Source organism: Neoarius graeffei, chromosome 10 (genome assembly GCF_027579695.1).
Source record: "Neoarius graeffei isolate fNeoGra1 chromosome 10, fNeoGra1.pri, whole genome shotgun sequence".
NCBI lineage: Eukaryota > Metazoa > Chordata > Actinopteri > Siluriformes > Ariidae > Neoarius > Neoarius graeffei.
In genome coordinates this window covers 91,635,921-91,663,011 of record NC_083578.1, presented here as the reverse complement: position 1 = coordinate 91,663,011, position 27,091 = coordinate 91,635,921, and the positions used below count along the sequence as shown (strand labels likewise).

The following is a 27,091-nucleotide window of genomic DNA, read 5'->3' as shown; positions in this document are numbered from 1 at the left end:
TATATTAAACTTTATATCTGAAATTCCTTGGAAATCGTAATATTTTAAGAATAAACTTGTAGCACTGACAGAACGATGCAAATCAGAGCAACAGAAATAAAATACTTCACTGAAATGTGTTTGACTGGGCGGGGCATAAGACAGGACACTGTGACCACACCTTCTGTATCAAACACATCTGAATTTCTTTTTGACAAAACATTTGATCATAAATGATGAAATCCCGATGTTTCTGGAAGGAGTCTGCAGTGTCAGCGCTGTGGAACAGTCAGAGGTGAAGCTGGAACTTTCCGCCATCTTCAGGATGAAGGAGTTTCACCTCGAGAGAGAAGAGAGAGGCTGCTGATGGAACGACTGTTTATAGCTGCTATAACGGAACTGAGAGCAGGAAGTGACTCGTCTCACCGACCACGTTAATGTAACTCGAAACGGATAAAAACTCCGAGGTGCTGGATCCGTCCTGCAGTTGTGTTTGTCTGTAGTATTTGTCTGTAGTATCTGTCTGTAGTGTTAGTCTGAGTGTCTCTGTGGTGATTTCACACTGAGGTGTGTAAGGGTGTGTGTGATTTGGGACACACCCACTGAGTATGAGTCTGGTTTAACTGTAGGTGACCTCCTGCATTTCTCCTCACTGAGGTGATCTGACAACATAGAGGATCATTTTAAACTGGTATGTACACTGGGAGTGTGTGTGTGTGTGTGTGTGTGTGTGTGTGTGTGTGTGTGTGTGTACATTAATTGTGTATAAACTGTGATATTTTTTGTCTTTTCCCCTCAGTTTTAATCAGAATGGGTAACGCCGTGTTTCTGCTCCTGCTGTTTGGTAACAAAATTCACTTTTAAACTTTTTTATTTATTCCTACAGAATGTTTGTTTATTATTTATTTGTACAGAATATCGTTGTATATTTTTGAACAGAAAGCTGAATGTGAATGAGTGAGGTTGGCTGTGAGCTGAAGAGTTGATTCTGAAATGAAAGCAAAAGAAATAAAGAAAGAAAGAAAGGAAGAAAGAAAATCCCCGTCACATGACCTCTGGCTTTTTAAAACCAAAACAGAAACAGTGATGAGGCGGTGATGTTGTGTGACCTGAAGTCTTTCATATTTATCCATAATATTATCACTTTATTACTCTGATATAAACTGGATGTTCTCTCTCTCTCTCTCTCTCTCTCTCTCTCTCTCTCTCTCTCTCTCTCTCCTTTTCTCTCTCTCACTCTCTCCTTCCTTTCTCTCTCTCCTTTTCTCTCTCTCACTCTCTCCTTCCTTTCTCTCTCTCTCCTTTTCTCTCTCTCACTCTCTCCTTCCTTTCTCTCTCTCTCCTTTTCTCTCTCTCACTCTCTCCTTCCTTTCTCTCCCTCCTTTTCTCTCTCTCTCCCTCTCCTTCCTTTCTCTCTCTCTCCTTTTCTCTCTCTCACTCTCTCCTTCCTTTCTCTCTCTCTCCTTTTCTCTCTCTCACTCTCTCCTTCCTTTCTCTCTCTCACTCTCTCCTTCCTTTCTCTCTCTCTCCTTTTCTCTCTCTCACTCTCTCCTTCCTTTCTCTCCCTCCTTTTCTCTCTCTCTCCCTCTCCTTCCTTTCTCTCTCTCTCCTTTTCTCTCTCTCACTCTCTCCTTCCTTTCTCTCTCTCTCCTTTTCTCTCTCTCACTCTCTCCTTCCTTTCTCTCTCTCTCCCTCCTTTTCTCTCTCTCCCTCTCCTTCCTTTCTCTCTCTCTCTCCTTTTCTGTCTCTCACTCTCTCCTTCCTTTCTCTCTCTCTCTCCTTCCTTCTCTCTCCCCTTCTCTCTCTCTCCCTCCTTTTCTCTCTCTCTCCCTCTCCTTCCTTTCTCTCTCTCTCTCCTTTCTCTCTCTCTGTCTGAGTGGAAGTGAGTGAGTGTGTGTGTGGTGAGTGTGAGAGTGACTGGAGGCCGTCTCTGGTTTGAGTGAGTGTTCTAAAGTTTCTAACCTTTCTGTCCTTTTTGGCTCTAAAAACATCTCTTTGTCAGAAGGTAAACTTTAGAACTGTAATTGGGAGAGTCTGCTGCCGGCTATTATAGCTGGTAGGGATGGCGACTCCCAGAATAAATTTCGATTGTTTAACCAGACGCCATGGCGTCAAAGTGGCGTCTAAAGTTAGTGCAGTTTAGCGGTGGGAGAAGTTGCAGGACATCAAAATGTTGTGTCGGCATCCAGAATGAACAGTGCAATCGTTCTGTTTTTGAGTACAATTGAAAAGGCAAATGATGTAATTCAAAAAGGCATTGAAATTGGTGATCAGTATGTTACAGTGTTTCCTCTAAGGCTACGTTTACATTACGTCGAATCAGCGGATCATCAGATTAACGTTCTTAAAACGATTCGCGTTGACACTAAAACCGTTAGCCGTGCACACAGCAACACCAATACGCGGATACGCTCGGCTCCGCAGGCATCCTGCGCTCCAAATCATTCCGCCCTGAACAGCGAGTGCCCTCTGGAGGGTGCGCACTCCGGCCCTGCGCAGCTCACAGAGCGCGCGAGTGAAGTGAACAAGCCACGATTCGGGACTGAGCCGCTGTGTGTGAGATCCCAGCGCATATCACTTATTACTTGCAAGTGGAAGGATGGCAAGCCTAAAGACAATCATAACTACACAATGGGCAGTATTTGCATCAGTATTTGCAGTATTTTCATACTTTTATACTCTTTAATGAAAGGTGATACAAGGCGGAAGTCTGCGCCGTTTTTCAGCAGTCGTGTCACATGACCAACGCCAGCGAATCAGGAAGGTGGATGTCACAGTGACATTGTCCAATGAGACGCCAGCTAGAGCTCAGCACAGCGTATTCGCGTATTCTCAATGTTTACACAGCACCGGAGCTGATACGATCTAGATTGAATACGTGGACGCTGGCGGATTCCCGTTTCCCCGCTTTTTCAGGGGGGTTAATGTAAACGGACAGTGCGTCCGCGAAGAAAACGAGACAGATACGGTCTAGTGTAAACGTAGCCTAAGTCGCCCCTCTAGGAAAATTATCCTGTCCAATGTACCACTTTTTTGAAAGATGAGTTGTTAATTAAAGAACTCTCTAAATATGGCAAAATGGTGTCTCAGGTTAAGAAAATTCCTGTGGGATGTAAATCTCCTTTGTTGAGCCACCTCGTGTCTTTCAGACGCCAGGTTCATATGGTGCTTAAACAGGACTGTGATTTTAATGGGGTATTTAAGTTTAATGTCGATGATTTTGATTACATTATTTATGCAACATCTGAAACTATGCGGCGTTTTGGGTGCGGGCAAGTAGGACACCAAATACGCAATTGTGTATCGTGGCAATGTTTTAAGGTGGGTGGAGCACAGAAGCACGGCAGGCCAGAACCGAGTTCTCAAAAAGACTTTTTATTTTAGCTTTTCAGCTTTCGCTCTCCCAGTCACACACGCACGCACGCACGCACGCGCGCACACACACACACACACACACACACACACACACACACACACACACACACACACACGCATGCATGCACAGAGCATTCTGGTTGGGGAGAGAGCTCCCTTCCTCTGCTCTCCCTCTCCTTTTATAGGGTGCGGTCGCTGGGGAAGACACACAAACACAGGTTAATTCCCGTCAGGTGCGGTGATTCTGCCACTTACCTTCCATGACTCCACCCTCCATTCACAGACTGACGCTTGACCACGCCCCCGCTGCCACATACCCCCACCGCCTGACTCAGGCCAGGGAGCCGTCCGGCCTGTAGCTGACTCCCCCCCCTTGACGGGAGAGGAAATCCGCCATGACCATCTGCGCTCCCGGCCTGTGTACCACCTCGAACTTAAACGGCTGGAGTGCCAGATACCAACAGGTGATCTACACGTTGGCATCCTTCATGCGGTGGAGCCACTGCAGGGGCGTGTGGTCCGAACAGAGGGCGAAAGAGCGCCCCAGCAGGTAGTAGCGGAGGGCAAGCACTGCCCATTTGATGGTGAGGCATTCCTTTTCTATGGTGCTGTACCTGCCCTCGCGCACCGACAGCTTTCGACTGATGTACAGCACTGGACGGTCCTCCCCCTCCCCCTCCTGGGACAGAATGGCCCCCAGCCCCCTGTCCGACGCATCCATCTGCAAAAAAAAAAGGGGAGAGAAAAGTCAGGGGAGTGTAACAGTGGCCCCCCACACAGTGCAGCCTTTACCTCAGAGAAAGCCCGCTGGCATTGCTCCATCCACTGGACTGGATCTGGTGCCTCCTTTTTAGTGAGATCCGTCAGCGGGCTGGTGGCGTCCGAATAATTAGGTATAAACCTACGATAGTAGCCAGCCAGCCCCAGGAACTGTCTCACCCCCTTTTTGGTCTTGGGCCTCGGGCAGGCCGCAATCGCTGCTGTCTTATTGATTTGGGGACACACCTGCCCAAGTGGAAGCCCTGATACCATACTTCCACCCTCCCAATCGCACACTTTTTTGGGTTGGCTGTGAGACCCGCTTGCCTCAGCCCTTAGGTGTTCTCGGTGCAGGGTTTCCCGCAGAAAATCAGTTAGTCAAGGTGGTGACCAGGGGGGAGGGGGCGTCGCCCGGGGGGCATTGGCGGTGGTGACAGTCGAGCTGGGGCGGGTGGTGTCCTGTTTGGGCGACGTTTGCGAGAAATCTGGATCACAGGGCCAACAACTTCTTTAAGGGCAACGGCCTTCTTTTATTTACTGAACTCTTTATAAATAAACAAAACAGCTAAAGTGCAATAACAAAGTACAATAACACAATAACAAGATAACAACATACAATCAAAGTGCAGTAACAAAATAACAAACAATAACAAGATAACATACAATCACACAACATGTGCAAGTATTCTAGTGTGATACAACTTCACATAGTTGTCTGTAAACTCTGAAGGGGCACTGTTGAGTCTTGTTTGTGATTGGGGTGGAGGTAGGTGTTTACAGGATCATAAGGGAAACAACATCTTATTTACTCTTTATAAATAAAGAAAGCAGCAACTAAGTGCAAGGTACAGCATACAATTGCACAATGTGCAAAAACACTTCTAGTCTGACACAACTTCAGATAGTTGTGTTCAGGTAGTTGTTCTGCCGGATAATTAGCCTCTTCCCGTTAAAAAAAATAATGTTGGCATAGCAACAGGTGATAGATGGTGCAGTAACATATTTAACCAGCAGATGCCGCTATTCAGCCTCATCACGATGCGGCCATATTTTAATTGTCTATGCATGCGTGGATGTGGCAGATTTTTTTTTTCCGGGGGAACGTAGTCAAGGTGGGGAGCAGTTGTTGTCAAGGCGACCACCCTAACTATAAAGCGCTGCAGGAAACCCTGAGGTGCCGTGGCCAGTCATTACTATAAATGATGATGTTGTCCAAGTATGTGGTTGCGTAGGTGGTGTGGGGGCGGAGGACCCTATCCATAAGCCACTGGAACGTAGCGGGCGCTCCAAACAGCCCAAAGGGAAGTGTGACGAACTGGTGTAAGCCAAACGGTGTGGAAAAGGCCGTTTTCTCTTGGGATAGCGGAGTCAAGGGGATCTGCCATATCCCTTTGTCAAATCCAGTGTTGAATAAAAACGAGCCGTGCCTAGTCGATCGAGCAACTCGTCAATACGAGGCATTGGGTATGCATTAAATTTAGACACCGCGTTGACTTTTCTATAGTCCACACAGAACCGGACCGACCCATCAGCCTTGGGAACCAAGACCACCGGGCTGCTCCAGTCACTGTGGGACTCCTCGACGATGCCCATTTCGAGCATGGCCTCGAGTTCTTCCCGAACCACCTTTTTCTTGTATTCGGGCAGTCTGTAAGGGGGGCTGCGCACTACCACCCCCGGAGGCATCTCAATGTGGTCTCAAAGGCGTCTTAATTTTATGAGGAACCATACGAATACTTGTTTATAATATATAGGGGCAAATTCATACTTTGGAAGCCATTCAAGTTCACAACATTTGTCATTCATGTTTTCTGAACCAATCAGGGCGCAAGACTGTCTTGCACCTTTGAATCAGTTTCTAAAGCATCTTTCATCATGACACAAAAAAACTATGATAGCACCTTGTCTAACTCACAGCATTCATATGCCACTAGAGAGTTGTTTATTTGTCTTTCTGCAGCCCATTTCTTAAACACGGAAAGCCAAAAATTCTTACTTTTTTGGTATTTTCATTTTTGCTTGCAGCTTTCAATTGGTTTATCATTTCTTCGTCAAATATAGTGAAACGCGGCATTGCTGAGTCAGCAGCTTACTTACTTAGGCCCTTCACCCCCTGCGGAGCATAGGCCATCGACGAGCTTCCTCCATTGCACCCGGTCCTGGGCCCTCCTACACAGCTCTGTCCAGCTTAACCCTTCAACTCTCAACTCGTCTAGATCCCTCCTCCAGCTATTTCTTGGGCACCCTCTCTTCCTTTTCCCCTGGGGGTTCCATACAAGGGCATGTCGCGTGGTGTTGTTTGCTGGCTTCCGTAATGTGTGGCCTATCCATCCCCACTTTCTCCTTCTTATTTGCAACTCTATTGGATCTTCTCCTGCCCACTCCCATACTTGCTCATTTGTCACCTTTGTCACCTTATCCTTCCAGCAGATGCCAAGAACTCGTCTGAGACAGCTTTAAAACTCTGGATTCTGCTTTGTATCTTCTTTGTTGTTCTCCAAGTTTCTGACCCGTAGAGCAGAACAGGTTTCACATTGGATCTAAATATGTGAAGTTTGGTTCTCACAGATAGCTCTTTCGATGCCCATACCTTCTTTAATATGATAAACACTGTCCTAGCCTTCCCAATCCTTGTAAGTGCATCCTTGTCCGTACCTCCAAGGGTGTTTACAACACTCCCGAGATATGTAATTTCCTTGACATCCTCCAGCTGCTGTCCATCGACCACAATAGGTACTTCACTTATGGTATTCATCCTCAATATTTTTGTCTTCACCTTGTTTATCTTCAGACCAACTTTAGCCGATCCCTCTGCTAATCTTGATGTTTTGTCCTGCATTTGCCAATGGTTATGGGAGAGTAGGGCGAGGTCATCAGCATAATCGAGATCATCCAGCTGTTCCCATGGAGTCCACTGTATACCGTTGCTACCCGATTTGGTTACCGATCTCATAATCCAATCAATGGCCAGTAGAAATAGAAAGGGTGATAGCAGACACCCCTGTTGCACCCCTGTCCTAACTTCATATGGTTCTGAAAGTTGACCCTCATGGGCTACGCGGCAAGTAAACCCTTCATAGCTAGACTTTATTAGAGTAACAAGCTTCTCTGGAATTCCATAAGATCACAGGAGCTTCCATAGTGTTTCCCGATCGACACTGTCAAACGCTTTTTCATAGTCCACAAAGTTGACATACAGGGACAAATTCCATTCCAGTAATTGTTCAATGATAACCCATAAGGTACATATTTGATCTATGCATGAGCAGTCTTTCCTAAAGCCTGTCTGTTGGTCTCTTAGCATGATATCAACTGTTGTCTTCATCTTCTCCAGAATTATTCTGTTTAACACCTTGCCCGGGACAGATAGTAACATAATGCCTCTGTGGTTGTTGAATTCTCCAAGATTTCCCTTCTTGGGAACTTTGACAATAATCCCTTCCTGCCATTCTTCAGGGATGCTCTCTTCTTCCCATATCCTAGCAAAGAGCCTATGAAGGATATCTACTGATGTTGACAGATCTGTCTTCAGGGCCTCAGCAGGAACCCCGCTGGGTCCCTCTGCTTTACCATTTTTTAGCACCTGAATAGTTGTCCTAATCTCTGACTTACTTGGTTTATCGCAATTCAAGAGAAGAGTAGTGCCTGATGGTGGAATCTCTGGTGGGTTCACGGGGGCAGGCCGATTTAATTGCTCTCCAAAGTGCTCCACCCAGTGCTTAAGTTGCTCCTCTGCAACTTAAAAAAAAAAGTTGCTGTAGTTAAGGGCTTCCCAAGTTTGTCCTTCACTGGTTTCTGTACTCGCTGATGTTTTCCTGCCAGCCTTCTTGTGTAGTTATACAGATCCTTCATATTTCTCTTCTCCGCTGCTTCCTCTGCTGCCTTTGCCAGATTGTCAATATAGACCCTTTTATCCCTTCAAACACTTCTCCGCACTTCCTTGTGAACTTTTCCATATTGCTCCTGGCCCTAATTTTTGAAGCTCTCATTCAACAGTTGTTCAATTCAGCTTTCACCTTTTTCCTAAACTCAATCTTCTCCATAGTATCTGAAGACATCCAGTCCTTGTGGGTGGCTTTCTTCTTACTGATGGTTTCTTCACAGGCCAAACCTTCTTTGCTCTTTTCCACTCTGTCTCGATGTCAGTGACCCCCTCTGCATCATACAAATCCTGCAACACCTGAAACCTATTTGACATACTTGTCTGGAACTTGTCTCTCGTCCTTGTCTCCCTTAGCAAGTCCACATTGTATCACATCCTGGAACCAGTAGGTTGACTATGCCGTTTAAGGCGCAATTTCAAGGTGGCTAAAATGAGGTGATGGTCAGATGCCACGTCTGCTCCTCGCTTAACCCAGACGTCTTGCAAGGTTCTCCTGAATTTTTTGCTGATACAAAAGTGGTCTATCTGGTTTTCAGTAATATGGTCCGGTAATACCCACGTAACCTTATGTGCCCTCTTGTGTGGAAAAACGCTACCTCCAATGACTAGTTGGTTCAATGCACACAGGTCAACAAGCAACTCTCCATTTTCATTCATTTCACCAAGACCATGCTTTCCTATAACCTCTTCATAACTGGTGTTATCAGATCCTATCTTAGCGTTAAAGTCCCCCATGATGATGTTAATGTCTTTTCCTCTCTCCTTATCAAGTAGATCCTGTAATAAGGAATAAAACTCCTCTTTCTTGCTCTCTTCAGCATCGTTTGTAGGAGCATAACATTGTATAATACTAACCTTGATGTTCTTCTGTGTGGTCGCGAACGTAGCTGTAACAATCCTAGAGCTGACTAGCTCCCAGCTAATTAGGGCTTTGGCAGCGTCCATTGATAACATCAATGCAACACCCTCTGTATGAGGGGCACCATCTTCTTCATGACCAGAAAACAAAATCACTTCTCCTGTTGATAACATTAGCTGCTCAGCCTGATTCCATCGCGTTTCGCTCAGACCCAGAACAGAGATGCCATAGTTTCCCATTTCCTTAACTATCTGTGTGGCTCTTCCTGCTTCATACATCGTCCTCACATTCCAATTTCCAATTCTGATGGTCTTCCTGAGAGTCAGTAGTACATTCGGCCTCACAGCTTCCGACTGGCTTTCACTGTGTTGTGTCATAAACCTTCTTCCTGAAGACCCTACTGTATCTCCCCCAGGACCAGTTGTTGTAAGTTTCTCCTCGATGATTCTGTAACATTTCTTTTTTTACAGTAAAGGGTTGTTAGCCCTAGACCAACCTCCCACAAGGTGCACAGTCCTGAGGTGTATGTGTTGTGTTACACATTATGGAGTGAGGTATTTCTCATTGCACATTATAAAGTATTGCACAGAGAGAGTCACATTATAAAATAAAATATTACACATTATGAAGTTTTGCAAGGTAAGGTAAAGTGCACAGACTTGAGGTGTATGTGCTGTGTGTAAGGTGCACAGTCCTGAGGTGAATGTGTTGCATTTCACATTATGGAGTGAGGTATTGCACATTATAAAAGTATTGCACAGAGAGAGTCACCTTATAAAGTATTGCACATTATAAATTATTGCACGAAGAGAGTCACATAGTAAAATAAATAGACTATAAAGTCAGAGCATATCCGAGTTCAGGCCGGTTATGGCTTTTGGAAAGAAGCTGTTTTTGAATCGATTTGTCCTGATGAACCTGTAGCGCCTCCCTGAGGGCAACAGGTCAAACAGATCAAAGCCAGGGTGGGAGCTGTCCTTGATAATGTTCTTAGCTCTGCTAAGGCAGCAGGAGGTGTAAATGTCCATCAGGGAGGGGAGAGGGCAGCCAATGATCTTCTGTGCTGCCTTAACTACCCTCTGGAGCCTCTCCCTGTCTACAGCAGTGCAGCTGCCGTACCATACTGTAATACAGTACGTCAGCAGGCTCTCGATGGATGAGCGGTAGAAGGTCAGCAGCAGGTTGGAGTTTAGGTTGTACTTCCTGAGGACTCTCAGGAAGTGTAGCCACTGCTGAGCCTTCTTAATGACTGCTGTAATGTTTACTGACCAGGAGATGTCGGCGGAGATGAGGACGCCGAGAAACTGGAAGGTGTGGACCCTCTCCACATACTTGTTGTTGATGTAGAGGGGGGCTAGGTCAGTACTGTGCTTCCTGAAGTCAACAATGACCTCTTTGGTTTTCTTGGTGTTCAGAGCGAGGTTATTTTCTGAACACTAGGCTGCCAACTTCAGGACCTCCTCTCTGTAGGCTGCCTTGTCTCCCTTTAAGATGAGTCCGACCACTGTGGTGTCGTTAGCAAACTTGACGATAAGGTTGTTGTTGTTGTGGGTTGGACTACAGTCGTGGGTGTAGAGTCAGTACAGGAGGGGGCCCAGCACACAGCCCTGTGGAGAGCCAGTGCTTAACGTGCGGGTGGAGGAGAAGTGGGGGCCAAGTCTCACAGTCTGGGGCCAGTTAGTAAGAAAGTCCTTTATCCAGGCACATGTGAGCGGGGGGAGGCCGAGAGTGTCCAGTTTACTGATAAGGATGTCCGGGATTATTGTGTTGAAAGAAGAACTGTAATCCACAAAGAGTATGCAGACGTAGCTCTGCTGCTGCTCCAGGTGGTTCAGTACAGAGTGTAGAGCTATGGCGATGGCATCCTCTGTGGATCTGTTCACACGATATGTGAACTGGTAGGGGTGAAGTCTGGGGGGAGGTGGTCCTTGATGTGCTGAAGAACTAGTCTCTTAAAGCACTTCATGATTACCGGAGTGAGGGCCACAGGACGGTAATCATTCAGGCTGGTGATGGGAGACTTCTTCGGCACTGGGATTATTGTGGCTGATTTTAGGCAGGGCGGGATGACTGCCTGAGCCAGGGAGAGGTTAAAGATCCTGGTGAAGGTAGGGGCGAGCTGGTGGGCACACGCTCTGAGCACATTACCAGGTACTCCATCTGGGCCGGCAGCTTTCTTGGGGTTCACTGCCAGGAAAGTATCTTTAAAACATGGGTTTTTTTCAAGGTGAAGATGGCAGAAGAGACTGGTTCACTGCACTGGCTATTACAAAAGCCCCTAATCTACGGGTCAAGACTGGATATTTCAAGGAATGTGTCGCCTGGTATAAACAATTATCTATGCAAGAGTGGACTAATAAATCTACATCAGTTGGTGGATGTTTCAGGCTCTCTGATGGACAGTGTGGCTTTAGCCGCATACATAGGACTGAGATCATTGCGTGTGGTTGATCAAATGTTACATTGTTGGAGAACAAAGTTGACTTCACGGGAACATGTGTTACTGAAGAATTACGTGGATAGGATTGTGACACCAAATGTGGAGGACCCTTTCCCTAAATTGTTGCTAACACCAAACTTGGATAATTGTGAAGGTTTGTTTTTGCTCCCTTCAAAACAAGTTCTATTTAGTGAAGCCAGTGGTAAATGTTTCTACAGGAGCTGTGTGAAAATGTTAAACAAAACTAAGTTGAATAAAAGGGTTGATATGCCTTGGCGTTCCAGTTTTGGTTTGGTTGGTGCTGTTCAACCAGCATGGAAATCTTTGTACAAACCACCATTAACAAAAAAAGCTGGGGATTTACAATGGAGGATTTTACATGGTATTTTAGCTGTAAATTCTTTTGTTTCCATTTTAAATTCAAATATCAGTCATGAGTGTTGCTTTTGTTTGGAGAGGGAGATGGTTTCTCATGCTTATTTAAACTGTGTAAGATTGACCCTGTTGATTAATATGGTAGCAAAACTTTGAGTGTTTTGGGGAGTTTTTCTCAACTCAGATTTTTATTTTGGGGTTCAAGTATGTTCAAAAGGAACGTTGTAAATGTGAACTGATTAACTGTGTCCTTGGAAATGCTAAAATGGCAGTTCATATTAGTAGAAAAAATAAGATTGGAAAAGATTCTGACTGTGATGCAGTGGACATTTTTCAGAGATTGGTGAAATCAAGAGTAAAACTTGAATTTGATTTCTATGCAACAAAGGGTGATCTTGAATTGTTTGAAGAGGAGCAGTGTCAAGGTGGGGCATTATGCTCATTACCTAATGATGAATTACTTTTTTAAAATGTTTTTATTTGATTTTTCTTTTGGGGTTGTGATAGTGTTGTTCTTAAGATGATGTAATGGTACATTTTGTAATAAAGAGCTTTTAAAATTTCAAAAAAAAAAATTTCTCTCTCTCACTCTCTCCTTCCTTTTCTCCTCCCTCCCTCCCCCCTTTCTTCCCCCCTTCCCCACTCCCTCCCCCTTCCCCCTTCCTTTCCCCCTCCCTCCTCCTCCTCCCTCTCCTCCCCTTCCCCCTCACTCCCCCCACTCCCCCCTCCCTCCCCTCCGTCACTGCCCCCTTACCCTCCGCCCCCCAGGTCTCAGCTCTGTTCCTGTTGAAGCAATCAATGTGTCTCTCCTGGCCAGAGGATTATCCAGTAAGTTGTATTTGGATAAATTCAGTATAAATGAGAAACTCCCGTGGGTTTGTTTGGATAGATTAGATATTTAAATAACTGAATAATAAAAGGATCTGCTCAGGAGAAAGTGGGATTAGTGTTAGATCACTGATCATGTTTATTTTTACAGACTGTATCTTTGAGATTTGCACCACTGAGATTTACACATGCCATCAACTCTATGGACAGCTGAAGGTAGACAACTTCAAAGGTAGCTAAAGGTTTAACTCTTTCTCTTCTGTTTGGGTCAAAATGATCATGCCCAGTTTCGCTTTCTTTTTTTCCAAAGCTGAAAAAATGCTGTCGTGTCATTACACTCTGCATTGCAGCTGCTCATTTTTGTTCTCATGATCCCCTGCGTCTGTCTGCTATTCCACCTCTTTTTAGAGGGTGCCATTACTTTTATCCTGATTGAACTGCTAATCTTATTTGCATTGCTTTCTTCAGATCTTCATTAGATCGTTGTGTAACTGAAATAAATAAAAGTTTTAAATGTGAAAGTGATCCGTTTATAAAATCACAGAAACTCTTTAACAATTACTCAGTTAAAAGCTGTTTAGTCGAGTTTCATGTCAGCGAGTTTCTTCATACAGTCATTTACATGACCTCAGGATACCGGTGATTTCTAACAGACTGGAATTTCATTAACGATGAACATCTCTGGCGTTCCTTAAACCCCACCAGAGAGCTGCTCCAGACGCTGAAGCACCCAATTGTGTTTATTAAACTGGAGCCATGTTTAGTGGCTGTAGCAAAGCGAAAGAACACTCACCTTATCCTGCCTTGAACCCAGGTCTACAGGATGCCAAACCTGCACCCTTACCACAACACCAAAGAACCAGGATCGTTGGTATGGCAGTCAGAGCACATACTCAACTGTAATGACGGGCCCTCTGTCACACTGCCCTCCCCTTCGGGAGGTGCATGGGTGCACTTCACACACACAGGCGTCCCTCACGCATCCCCCAGCCATACTTCTCCCCTACCAGGGTGCCCCACACACTCATGCTTCACCCATCTCTGGGGTCCCTTGCACAGGGGCCACCTATCCTGGGGGTCCCTCATACAGCTCACACACAGGGCACACCTCCAATGGCCTCCCAGCAAGCCATCCCACTTCTGACATCATCTGTAGCGAGGATCAATTTCTCCTTTCCAAAAACAATGGTGTAGTCATAATTCTAGTCATGGTGGTGTTTATTATGCTTGTTTCCCAAGTGCAACAGGAAATAAGTGAAAAAAAAATATTTACAAATATACACAAGAAAAATACAAAAGTCCATGGGGGGTATTTTATACACAGTACTTCTTTTACTGGCAAAGTCTCTCCAGAGATGTTACCTCCTGTGTAACTCTCCAGCAACTACTCTCTAACTTGGAGGCAGCCTCCCTTTTATAAGCCCCAGGCTCCTCCTATAACCATGAAAACCACCATAATCCATAATAATTAAATCCAGATGTGCCTAATTCTAATAAACAAAATATGAAAAAAAGAGAAAAACATAATTCAGGTCCCAATATCACTCTCTAATTGATCAGTAAGGCTGGTAAGAAATCAATAAAATAAAAAACCTACAAAATTGTACTGACGTCACCCAAGAGCGCACCACCAATGAGGCTTTTTAAGCGCAACAACAACGTTTACACTGTTTAAATAAATGCGGCACAGACGGCAGATGAATTATAGAGTGAAGTGGTGAGTAAATCCTAAAGCTGATTTTATGGCAAGTAAAGTTGTTATTTAGGAAGGCAAGTGTGCACCCTTGGCAACCTAAAATGACTAATTGACCAGTACAATTGAAACAGGATGAACAGCTATTATTGTGAGAATGGAAACGGGTTCACTTCTGCTGTGTGTGTCCCCGCACTTTGTGATGGGCTAATTCGTCACACCATCACCCTCCTCCCAGAGACTGGCAAAGTTTGGCAATCTGGACAAGTAGTCTGCCACTATATTGGACTTGCCAGACCTGTGTCGAATGGTGAATTTTAATGGCTGCAGGGACAGGTAGTGATACGAAACTGCTGCCTGTATGTCTCAGGTGAAATGTTGAATTTGGTCAGCAGAATGTCTTTAAGGTCTTTGTAGCAATGAGCGTTATTTTCATCCATGGCAGTGTAGGCCTTCAATGCCTTCTTGGACAGAAGAGGGACAAGCCAGCAGGCCCATTTGGTTTCCAACCATTTCCATGTCTTGGCAATGCTCTCAAACCGCAGCAGATAATTTTCAATGTCCTCGCCCATTTGATATAGGGGAATCTTAGGCTCAGCAGCCTCTGCACCCGCAGCTCCTGGTTGCTGGCATCACAGTCCTCATTGGCAAACAGGGATTGTGATGACTCCCTTCTCAGACATTGCCGTGGTACTGATGTTGGCATTTCCATCCAGGGACTATTTGCTGTCACTGTACTTCACTGCCTGAGGAACTGGTTGAACTTGCTGCAAGGAGATCCATAAATCATGTAGCTCATGCAGCAAGCCCTCCTCTCACCACTGTTGGGCTGTGAGAAAGTTTCTCATCAGGGCCAGCAGCTCCTTCCCAGCTGCACTGAGTGGAACAGGGGCAGGATCACATCTGGAAGTCTGATCATCGAACTGGGAATGACCAGGTCTGACCTCTTTCTCTTCAGAAGGATCAGAAGGCCCTGTCTCCTAAGCTGGAGCCTGTGCTGCTCATTGCTGAGAGTGTAATCCAGTCTGCTGCCTTGGAAGGCAAGCTGTCTTCTTACGACTAGCTATCCCACTTCTGACACCATCTGTAGCGAAGCAAGAGAACAGTCACCTTATCCTGCCCTGAACCCAGGTCTACAGGATGCCAAACTTGCACCCTGTAAAGGCCTAGGGTGTCTGAACAATAAAGAGGGCAAAGGCAAGCAAATAGCAATAATAATAATAATTAAAGCCGCTAGCGGCCTTGATGGGCCCTCGCACGTGTGGTTCTGCAACCCAGGACATTCCACCACCCAACAAAACAGTCACATGTAATATTCATCAAATGTTCAAACGTGATGTGCATGTTGCAAATGCCATGGCTGCTTGACGGATGAGAGATAGACAGACAAAGACTGTGTGTGTGTGTGTGTGTGTGTGTGTGTGTGTGTGTGTGTGTGTGTGTGGTGTGAAAATGTACATTTATATATGTACAAAACTATACATGTGTTTCCTCCTTATCTCTATCTTACGCTGTAATCTTAAGTCATCTTAGCTTTCCTCTGTGTGTGTGTGTGTGTGTGTGTGTGTGTGTGTGTGTGTGTACATGCAGAGTTTTCATATGTCTGCAACAAAATGCACAATGATGGCAGGTCACTAATATATAGATTTAGGCACTGCCTAAAAGCGGAGCTCCCATCTGTTTCTGGGTTGTAGAATTTTCTTATATCCTAGCCAGTCTCTTTTGTTTTAGTTCTTTACTGGCTAGCACTGGCCACTAGGCGGTGTGTATGACTGGTAATTACTAGCACTGGCCACTAGGCGGTGTGTATGACTGGTAATTACTAGCACTGGCCACTAGGCGGTGTGTGAGACTGGTAATTACTAACACTGACCACTAGGCGGTGTGTATGACTGGTGGTACACGTACACGGACAAACCACAAAAAAATCGACTCGATGGGTTTACCATTTTTTCTTAGGTATGGTGCTCCGCTGGAGCGCCGCTATTATAGGGGTGGGTGATATGGGCAAAAAATAATATCTTCATATTTTTTAGGATTTTAACGATAACGATATTTTGACGATATTTAAAAAAAAACACTTGCTTAAAGATTACAATAATTACAATGACTAAAAGAATCATTGCAGTGACACAAGTATTTAAGGAAAAGCCGTATTTATTTTCTTAAACAACTTTAAATTAATAAAAATGAATAATTCAATTGACAGTTCGTAACGGCAGCAAACATTCTAATCAACCGTCTCTGACAGCAGTACGGGTCTGCAAATATCCCACCTGTTCCGCTGCCAACAACCAATCATATGTCGATCTGAACCAACAGCTTTCCAATCATCTTGCAGCTTCGTGCTCCGCTGTCCCTCTCCTGCCGTTATAGAAGTACTGCGCCTGCGCAGTGTCAAAATAATCCACGAGAAAAGTGGATTTTAAAGCTTTTTCTGAGTCATGAGAACCAACCTAACACTCAAGTATAATCAGCTTTTCATGGCGATTTCAATCATATGCTCTTCGCGACCGTTAGTTTTCACAGAGTCCAGTATTGATATCTCCCCATTCATGTTCAGAGGGTCTGGTCTCACTAATCCGAAAAAGATGCCTGAAAGTGGCCGGCGAGTGACCGCACTTGGCCTGATAGGAGCCCGTCACAGCTTCTTCTTCTTTGTTTTTTTTTTCCCCTCAAAAAAACCCCGTAAACTACAAGTCAAAGTTTTTCAGTATAACAATAATAAAGAAAAATGTGCTCAATTTAAAATGTATTGAAACTATTCGAAATCGGCTGATCGGTTCATTCATTATTATCCGTGAGTACAGAAACACTAGTAATAATTTCTGGATCATTGCTATAAACGTGGACTAATATTTCTTGGGAACCAATGGGTTAATGTCATGGAATGAACCAACCGACCAATTGCATTTTTTCTTCAGATGGTATCTGGGTAAATCAGCAGCTGTCTCAGCCAATCACATTTTATTGCTGGACGGGATCATATCACGACATCTTCCGGTAGATACCCGAAATCAGCTTTGTGCGTTGTGAGGCCAGCGGAGCAAAAAAAAAAAAAACTTTTAATATGCTGAGCAATGTTTGATACATTTTGGAAAGTTGTTTTGGTTGCTTTATAGGTTTCTTAGAATATTTAACTCGTCACGTCTGTGCTGCTCTCCTGGGTTGCTAGAAACAGTTGTGTTGCCCTGGCTTGGCGTATAAAATGTGTGCCCCCCCCAAGCAATTCAAGGCCCGTCCGTCAGTCTATGTCTGGCGCCGGGTCTGCTCCGCTCTGTATTGATTTTTGGCAGCTTAATTAAAAAAACTCGATAATGCAAAATTACACATCGTCAAAACAACATTCACGATGACATCACAGACGATACATATCGCCCACCCCTACGCTATTATTGTGTGTGTGTGTGTGTGTGTCTGTTTGTCAGAGGGAGAGAGAGAGAGAGAGAGTGTGAAAGAGAGTGTACTCATAGATGTTGCGTGTGCATGTGAGTGCATACTTGTGAGAGAGTGTGTGTATGCATAAATATACATATGACTGTGTGTGTATTGTGCACAGAATTGTACGTGTTATATCATCAGACTCATGATATCCAATATTTTGTAAAGTTTCAGATTAATCCATCAATGAATTGAACATTTTTTCCCCATTTCCTGCTTGGCCAGATGGTGGCGCTGTGCTAGGCATCTGAATTACACATGTAAATATCACAATCATAATACACAATATTTTGTAAAGTGTCAGATCAATCAGTTAAGGCATTGCCAATTTCTGGCACATTTCCTGCTTGGCCAGGTGGTGGCACTATAACAGGCAGGCCCATTGGGCGTCAGGTTATCATAATAATCATAATATCTATTGAAGTAAGAAGTGTCCGACCATACAGTCAATGCACTGTGGCTTTCTGACACGTTTCCTGTTTATGTGGAAAGATACTAAAATCATAAGGCCATTTCAACATATTACAAGATATCAAAAATCCCTTTGCAATTTAATATCAGCGACATCTTGGCATCACGTATAACAAATTTCACATGAATCTCATGAACCGTCCAGGAGGAGCATGTTAAAATTCATCATGTGTCAAAACACACATATTCAAAACCCAATCAGAATCAGAATCTGATTCATATTACAAGATATCAAGTTCAACATTCAGCAATATCTTGGCATATTATATAATATTTCAACATATTACAACATATCCAAAATCCCTTCGCAATTCAACTTCAGCAATATCTTGGCATCATGTTTGCCAAATTTGACATGAATTTGATGAACCGTCGAGGAGGAGTACGTTAAAAATGACCATGTGTAATTTCACTCCAAATGGCCTTATGACATCATTCCAAAGTTCTACCAGTTCATTTCAATAGGAAATGGAAAAAGGGGCGCTATGAAGTCCCTGGGCCACGCCCGGGGCCAAAAGTCTGTGGCTGAGTGGCGATGACAATGACTGATGTGTGTATCGAATTTCATGAGTTTTCGTGCATGGGAAATGCCTCAAATAAGGCCAAACGCGGCAGAATAATAACAATAATAATAATAAAAATAATCCTTCGAAAAACAAATGGGTCTTCGCACCACACGGTGCTCGGGCCCTAATAATGAAAGTTTATTTAACAAACATGCTGGATCGCAAGTACAAAAATATAAATAGATCAACAGAGAAACTTTCAATTATCGGCGGTGTTGGGGGCTGTTGGAATCTGTAGAGTGCGCTGTGTGCATGTTGTATGTTCCAAAGTAAAAAACAAAATAAAAAGAGAGAGAGAGAGAGAGAGAGAGAGAGAGAGAGCCCTTTTCAGCCCACAGGAACTGCTTCTAATAGGCCTTGGCTACACCTGTGCACCAGGGTAGTCAATCAGCTGGAAAGGGGCGGCCCCGCCCACAGTCACACCTAGGCATTGGGGGGCAGACACAACAAAAGCATGACAGAAAAGGCCCAGCAGACGTCACAACCCTGACCACAACACCACAGAGCCAGGCTCGTTGGCATGGCAGTCAGAGCACGTACTCAACTGTAGTGATGGGCACGCCGTTACACTGGCTCTGTGACAGTGTTCATCAAGAGCTCCTGTAATGGTCAAACAAAGTAAAAAACAAAACTTTAGATGCTGTTTAGTTGTTACACGCTTATCTCAAATACTGTGTCCAAGCAGGTGACACACAGTGGTGAAAAATCCAACTGTTTGTAGAGATCCACAGACGGGTCATTCCAAAGGTGTAAGTTCCAACAGGCGAAATCAAAGTAGTCTAAGAGTTAAGTCTAATTGTTCAAGTGTATCTTGGAAGCAGTTAAAAAAACAAACCATTGATCATCAGTATCTTCCATTGTCTAACTGAAGGCCCGTCCACACAAGTACGTTTTTGCTGAATCCGCATAAATACTTTATCATTTCGGCCTTGCGTCCAGATGGATCTGGCTTTTTCGAGGTGTGAAACCGGTATTTTTTGAAAACGGGTCCCAGAGTGGGAAAATCCTAAAACGCCGGATAGCCCGGAGTCGTCTGGACGGCGAATGCGGATTTTTTAAAGAAACGATAATGTATAAGCCCCGCCTCTCTAACCTTTAACCTCAGCCGCCGCCGCTAGATGTGTCATAACAGCAACAATGGCGGACTACAGGCTTGTGCTCCTACTGCAGAAACGTCCAGTGTGACACGAAGTAGAAGTTCCACTTCATTGTCGGTCCACACAAAAGACCCTCCTCTTCCTCTCAGAGTTGCGCTGGCCATGATCATTCTCTTCTCGTGTTATGAGCTTGTTTGTAAACAGCGCATGACCTTTATACGCATGCTCCATGGCTTCTCTTCCGGTTTTAGTGTATTGGTGTGGCGGCGTCACAGCGCCACATACAGGCCTGGCATATGCACTACAGCGTTTTGGGTCGTTTCCAGTGAATCCGTGTGGACGCAGATATTTCTGGAAACGACGCCGTGTTTACGGAGATTTTTTTCAAAACGACAGCGTACTGGGTGAGGCCGCGTACTCGTGTGGACGGGCCCTGAGACTAGACCAAGCACACGGAAGACACCATCTTTTATCTGAACAGGTGACCTAATGCTAATGTCAAAATAAAAGTTCCAAGCTAAGTGCCAGTAAATCTAAAGCAAAATATGAGTCTCTAAACAAAAGCAAGATTAAACTAAATTTTGGCTCCTACAGCTCCATTTCGTTTGGATGAAATGCTCTACATCTCTGTGTCTGCATCCAGATTGTTGTCCACAAGTCAAAAGTGGTTTATCTGGTGGTTCTTTGCCTGTGGAGCATAAAATCTCACTCAGTTTGCAATACTGTGGTCTTTTTTTCTGATTTGTGAGATAATGATAAAAAAATGATTATAAGCTAAATAGTAGCATGATGCTAACAACAAGCTTAAACATGGAATCAGGACTCGGTGACACTTTATTTAAAGAGGTCCTACACATTTTAATGTGTTTTGAGCTGTAAACTAAATGATATAACTGTATTGTGCTTAAAAAATTACCATTTTTAATAAAATAAATCAACATTTTATGGGTTGAAAATGGCTCAAAGTGCCACCTAGTCGTTAAAATCATCCTGAACCTTACAAGGCCGATGCTGATACAGAGTCGTTCGTTTGGTACTTCTCTACTTCATGAAATTTTTATTAAAAAAAAAAAATGTTAACGCCCTCTAATCAGGGGTGGCTGGCCCACCTCCCCAGACCCCGCCCTAGAGTGGGAGTCTGTGAAATCACACTCATTTTCAAATATATGCTGATCAAGACTCACTACCTCACACATACATGCCCCTCCTTCCCACCCCACCCACTCCTCAGCCCTGCCCCACCCCCTCGTCTCAGCCCCTTGCCCATTTTTTAAACATTTTTCAAAATGATGCAGTGGGTGGAGTTTGGCTGAGAGCTGGGGGTGAAGTCACACTTTAAACCATGATCTGTTGGCAATGATCAAATCATTCTGAACTGTGCATCTATTAAAATATTAGAAGATCTCAGATGATCTTGCAAAATAAACCACTGATGTGGTGTTGAGCGTCAGTCCATTGGCTGATGGATGATAATCTTATATTACTCTGTAAAATAAAATAAATAAATGTTAAGGCATATTATTGAATGCTGAACGTTAGTTGAGAAGTGTGTCACTATGCCTCGTTTTCCCCTCACACCTCCACAGGGTCGATATTTGATTATTATTGAAGTGACGAAGTGTTTTATGACAAGTCTTTATTTTCTCTTCCAGCATGTCTGAAGCAACTTTGCACGGAGGAGATGGAAGAGTGTATGGACTGGGTTGTGTCTCAAAGTGAGAATTTTTTTAGCATATTGCTAAATATGCTAATATTCTAAATTATTATTTTTCAGTTCTATTGTTGATGTGTTTTTGTAATGCTTTAGCTTTATATAAGAATGCTAATTAAATGCTCCAGAAAAGGAGTGTAAGGAGTGAAATAATAATAATTGCATAAACGTTCTCTCACAGGGATGGCAGTGGCGGCCGTGGAGATGATCAGAGATTCATTTATTCACTGCTATGTGCACTGTGGATTTCAGAACAAGACCAAATACACAGGTAACAATCTTGAATTAAAGGTGGGACAATATAGCAGTGTTACACTGCACGAAAGAGACAAAAGTATACACACCCTGGAACTGGAACACTGACTGCACCCCAGACCATCTCAGACATCATCAGGGTCTGATCTTGGAGCTGAATGAACACAAATCCCCACAGCACGCCCCAAAATCTAGTGGAAAGCCTTCCCAGAAGAGAAGAGAAGAGAAGAGAAGAGAAGAGAAGAGAAGAGAAGAGAAGAGAAGAGAAGAGAAGAGAAGAGAAGAGAAGAGAAGAGAAGAGAAGAGAAGAGAAGAGAAGAGAAGAGAAGAGAAGAGAAGAGAAGAGAAGAGAAGAGTGGAGCTCATTATAAGAGTAAAGGGGAATAAATCTGGAATGAGACGTTCAATAAGGACAGATGGGTGTGATGTGATGGTTAAGCCTAGGTCACAACTGGATGTACGATTTTTTGGCCGTGCGATTTTTGGCGTTTCCCAAATCGCTGCGTTTTTTTTGTTCGTGGAGAAAGATGCGCGTTGGCCGTAAGTTTGTCTTGCAACCTGAAAAAAACGTAAGCGCCCATAGAGTTTGTTTGACATGACAAAGAACCTCTGCGGCTGGTCTGCGGCTCGAAAATCAACACGTCACACGCACGTAGACTGGCCGTAGGAGCGCGTACGGCCGGTTGTGACCGAGGCTTTAGGGGTGCACCTACTTTTGGTCACCTAGTGTTTTTTTGTTTGTTTGTTTGTTTGTTTTATTTTTAGAAACTTTGCCATTAAAAACGGCAGGGAATCCTCAACAGAGCGATAAGCTCCAATACCTGAGCTCCCACAAAATTACAAAATTAAATAGTACAATAAATAAATCAACAATAAATAATACATATTGGAGAAAGAAAAAAAAACCCAGCCCAGAAATATGCAGACTAATAGCAGCACAAACTGGTGCCGAGCGTGGAGATTGGAGATTGGAGTGGAGAGCAAAGTGTTTATTCTGATGGTATAACAGATTTGTTCGCGACTTTGTTCCACTTTGGACTGATGTGTATATAAATGTTTGTTTTTCTTGCAGATTGTTTTTTGGACACGCTGGTGGATAAAACTCAGCCGTACATCTCTGTGTTGGCTGCAGGCTCAAGTGATCCAGGTTTTCATATCAAGCATTTCTACTTTATCACCATTTTTATCATTTTTTTTATCAAAAATAAAACTGCAAATGATTTTTGTACCACATTGCTATTGAATCCTGGACTCTGATTGGTCAGAAGGTGTTGATTAATTCTCTCTAACAGCAGCTCTGACTGCAGAACCGGTTTATATTCATATTAATGCACTTCTTGTAATACGTTATCGTTGCTATAGTAACAGTTTATACACAGGGACGTGAATAGTGGCGGATGCTCCATATCCTCTTACATGGATAAATTAGATAACAGGATATAGATACACTCCCCGGCCACTTTAATAGGAACTTCTTGTTGATTGTAAGATCCCTGTTCTTGGCTGCAGGAGTGGAACCCAATGTGTTCTTCTGCTGTTGCAGGCTGAGATGCTTTTCTGCTCACCACATTTGTAAAGAGTGATTATATGAATTACTATATCCTTCCTGGCCAAAAAGCTCAAACCAATCTGTCCATTTCCCTCTGACCCTCTCTTATCAACTGTCACTCACTCACTCACTCACTCACTCACTCACTCACTCGATGTTTTTTTTGTTTTCTGCACCATTCTGTGCAAATTCTAGAGACTGTTGTGTGTGAAAACCCCAGGAGATCAGCAGTTTCTGAAACACTCAAACCAGCAGTCCATCTGGCTCAAACCAACACCACGTCCATCTCTGTAACGTGACAAGCTCTGTTATTTTTGTCTTATTAACTTCAAGAAAAAGAATAAAGAGAGACGAGTGTTTATTGCTGTTTATAAGTAAGAACAGGAGCTAACTTGTTTCACCAATGTTCCACAACATCAAATGTGACTATAAATGGATAAAAATTAGCTATCGTGTCATTATTGTTATAAAAATTACTGTGATAGAAGAGGAATAGTAAAATAAATAACTTCAGGTTGGGAGCAGGAAAGGTCTTTACACCTACAGCATGATTTGTTCTTCCAATTTTTTCAAAAAAATTTTTCAAGCCACTATCACATAAATAAACACTTTCACATCAAAGGCGAATCTTCATATGCGAAAAAGTGACATTTAATTTTTTCACAGCAGGCTTGATTCTTATAATCTTTCATCCGTGAAATATTTCGTCAACCAATCAGGGCTCGGGTTGTGGAAATGTCATCCATCACACTGCTGCAGGCTTGGTGGAGCCTCATTGGGTTTGTGTCTGAAAACCCAGCGCTGTTTCATAATGATGATGATGATAAAGTTAACGACTTTAAACACAATGTCTGGAAAAAAAAACACAGGAGAGGAGCTCGGCGGTGAAAACGGTGTGTGTGTGCAGCCCGTACATGATCCGTAGCCGACTCTGACTCCTGAACCAAGCAGTGAAGCTCCTCACGTTCTCACCTCCTGCTCAGGATACGATGAACCCAACATTCTCTTTCCTTTTGTTTGTAAAAGAATAGTCCCCAGATCATCATCACTTCTCAACTCCATCATCTCGTGATTGTTATTGTGGAACGCTCGCATAATCACGTCATGTTTAATATGAATATTAATGTTGTGTTAAAAGTTCTGACTGCAAAGTTGAATTCTGGGCAAAATGTTCTATTTCTGTAGCTGTTGGAGTTCTGAGATGTTTCTCTGCTCCACACACACCGTGTATCCTGTGTGTAAATGTTTTGCTGAGATAAAAAGCATCCTGCATTTCACGATTCCCGGAGATCGTCGAAGCAAACGAGCAATAATATCATGTGACCACCATGGGGCGTGTCTGTTTGACCTACTTTTAACCAAAACGAGTCGGCGTGGGCGAACATGGCGTACTCGGCTCTCCCTCCAGCGGAAAAGGAAAGGAAAGCCTGCCTAGTGAGTGCAACTGCAAGATAGAGCGAGGTTAGATGACATGTCATTTTTCTGGACAGATAACTAAATCCTTCTAGCTAGCGCTTAGCTATCTTAGCCTTAGAACCCATGGGCTCGACTCCACAGTATTGAGTATGGAGTTATACACTTAATATTTTGATCTTACAGAGAAAGAAACGAGAACACAAAAGCAGGAACAGAGAAAAGATATAAACATTCGTCTTTAGTTTCACGGATCTATTCGCGAATGTCAACCACAAATTACATCCCTGGGACTCAAAACTCTCTGAGGTCGATGCAGAGTCACGGCGCTTTAGTTAAAGCTCCTAGTGTTCGGCTGTTTCCTGTTTCCGTAGGGCCGTACTGTTTACCTCAAGAGGGAGGAAAACGGTCCCAAAACAGAGAAAAGCGACCGTCAGGACATCAAAATGATCACATCCCATCCGCATGTTATTGTTCTTGCGGGCTAGAGGAAAATGCCATGCACAATAAAAAATTTAAAATTTCAGATGATTTTGCAGTCAGTACCTTTAAAATCGTCAACAGTTTTTTTTCGCGTCACAAAGTGTTAACTCTACTTCGCACTGAGATACATCACACCACTGATTAGTTTCCTATTACAGCACACCTCATTGAATTTTATTCATGACTTAAACATTACACATAATACTAAACCCCTCTAATGTTCATCTACTATCTGAGTTTTAAGTGAGAACCAAAACTTTCTGTTCAGATTTCATGTCGTGTTGGTTACGACGAGGCCTGGGAGCGGTGAAGAGCTGTTTCCATCACTACAGCGAGCTCTCCTTCACCGTCATACGTAAGGGAATTCCTGTCAGAGTTAAACAAATAAAATAAAATTAAAAAAACCACAACAGTTTTAGTTTTATCTATAATCTCATTTTACTTATTTGAGAAGAATACAGTGAATGAAATCATTGTGAATTATTATAAATGTATGATTGTGAATTTTATTCCTTCAACAGACAACATAGTGAACAAGTTTCTCAACAACAAACACGGTAAACACTTCAAAAGCTCTTAGATAAAACTGACACAAATCCATTAAATGTCCTGTATTTGTCTGAAATTAAAATCTATTTGTATTTCTTTCTGTCTTTTTTAGAATATATTTCATGTTTCATGGAGCTGTACAATAACGGGAACAAAGAATGCCTCCAGATGTTCCTGCAACTTTTTGGTAAATAAACTTTCAGTGATTTCAGTGTGTTTTTGTAAAAATTTTAAAAAGGATTTGAGTTTGTCTGATTATTTCTTTCTTTGTTTTATAAAGGTTCAACTCCAACCATGAATATTAAAGCTAAAGGTTGGTAAAAAAATTTTTGAAGACTTTTGCTATTGGGATTTTTTTTAATATAATTATATGTATTTGTATTTATACAGCTGATTCTCAAGGGATTGAAAAAAGATCTAATCTAATTTAACTGAAAGAATTTAAAAATAAAAATAATAAAAATTACAGGAAAAAAATCCACACATTATGCAAACTTTGGATTTCTTTTGAGGGATTTCTGATTGATTGATTGATTGATTGATTGATTGATTGATTGATTGATTGATTGATTGATGTTAGAATTTTTTATATTTGTTTTAAGTTGGTCGAATTTAACAAACCTTGGTCATTTTTTTGCACTTTGGACATTCTAATAAATATAAAATCAATACACTTTAAAAAAGTCATTATTTACTTCATTAATAACTGCACTATTTATTATTAATGAAATTATTCCCTGTTCATCTCTCAGACTTCTTCATTTGCAGCATTAACGAAATGATTTCATTAACACCGACGTGTTGAAGATGAAGTGGAACTGAATTTTGTCAGATCAGAGTGGACGAGTCCAACAAGATTATTGTAATTTAAATTATCAACCATATAAAATAATTAATCATAAACTCTTTAATCATGTGATTTCAGATGATTAATTTGAATGTAGTGTACTACTGAAGTCTTTTGTTTTGAAGTTTTCATTCCTTCTTAAACTCTCTGTAACTTATCACACCTTTGTAAATGAATCCTGACATCTGTGTATTTCCAGAGATTTCCATCATTGAAATAAAATCACTGGATCAGTGTGTGTGTGTGTGTTTTGAATCAACAGCCAAGTGAAAGAGTTTGGAACTCATTCCTCAGCACCAGTTTTTCTGATCTGATTTATTCTGGATGTGTTTCTGAACATCTTTTAGAGATGGAACTTCTGTAGGAATGAAGTCATTCTCAGACCTTCATGGGTTGAAGGATAAGCTAACCAAACATTAATAATAATAATAATAATAATAATTAGTTATATAGCACCAGGGCCGTTGACAGCTTTGGCTGGGCCCGGGACAAAATAATCTGAGTGGGCCCCCCCCAAA

At 42.9% G+C, this 27,091-nt stretch overlaps 1 protein-coding gene across 1 annotated transcript; it reads left to right on the top strand.

Moving 5' to 3' along the window:
- The first annotated feature begins 541 nt into the window (after window positions 1-541).
- Window positions 542-26,731, top strand: LOC132892659 (uncharacterized). Its single transcript, XM_060930966.1, has 12 exons — window positions 542-670; window positions 779-823; window positions 12,439-12,498; window positions 12,650-12,730; window positions 21,419-21,481; window positions 21,659-21,748; window positions 22,805-22,879; window positions 25,446-25,532; window positions 25,699-25,734; window positions 25,839-25,913; window positions 26,007-26,039; window positions 26,479-26,731. The coding sequence occupies exons 2-12, from the start codon at window positions 790-792 to the stop codon at window positions 26,529-26,531; spliced, it is 687 nt and encodes a 228-aa protein (XP_060786949.1). The 5' UTR covers window positions 542-670; window positions 779-789; the 3' UTR covers window positions 26,532-26,731.
- Window positions 26,732-27,091: the final 360 nt, after the last annotated feature.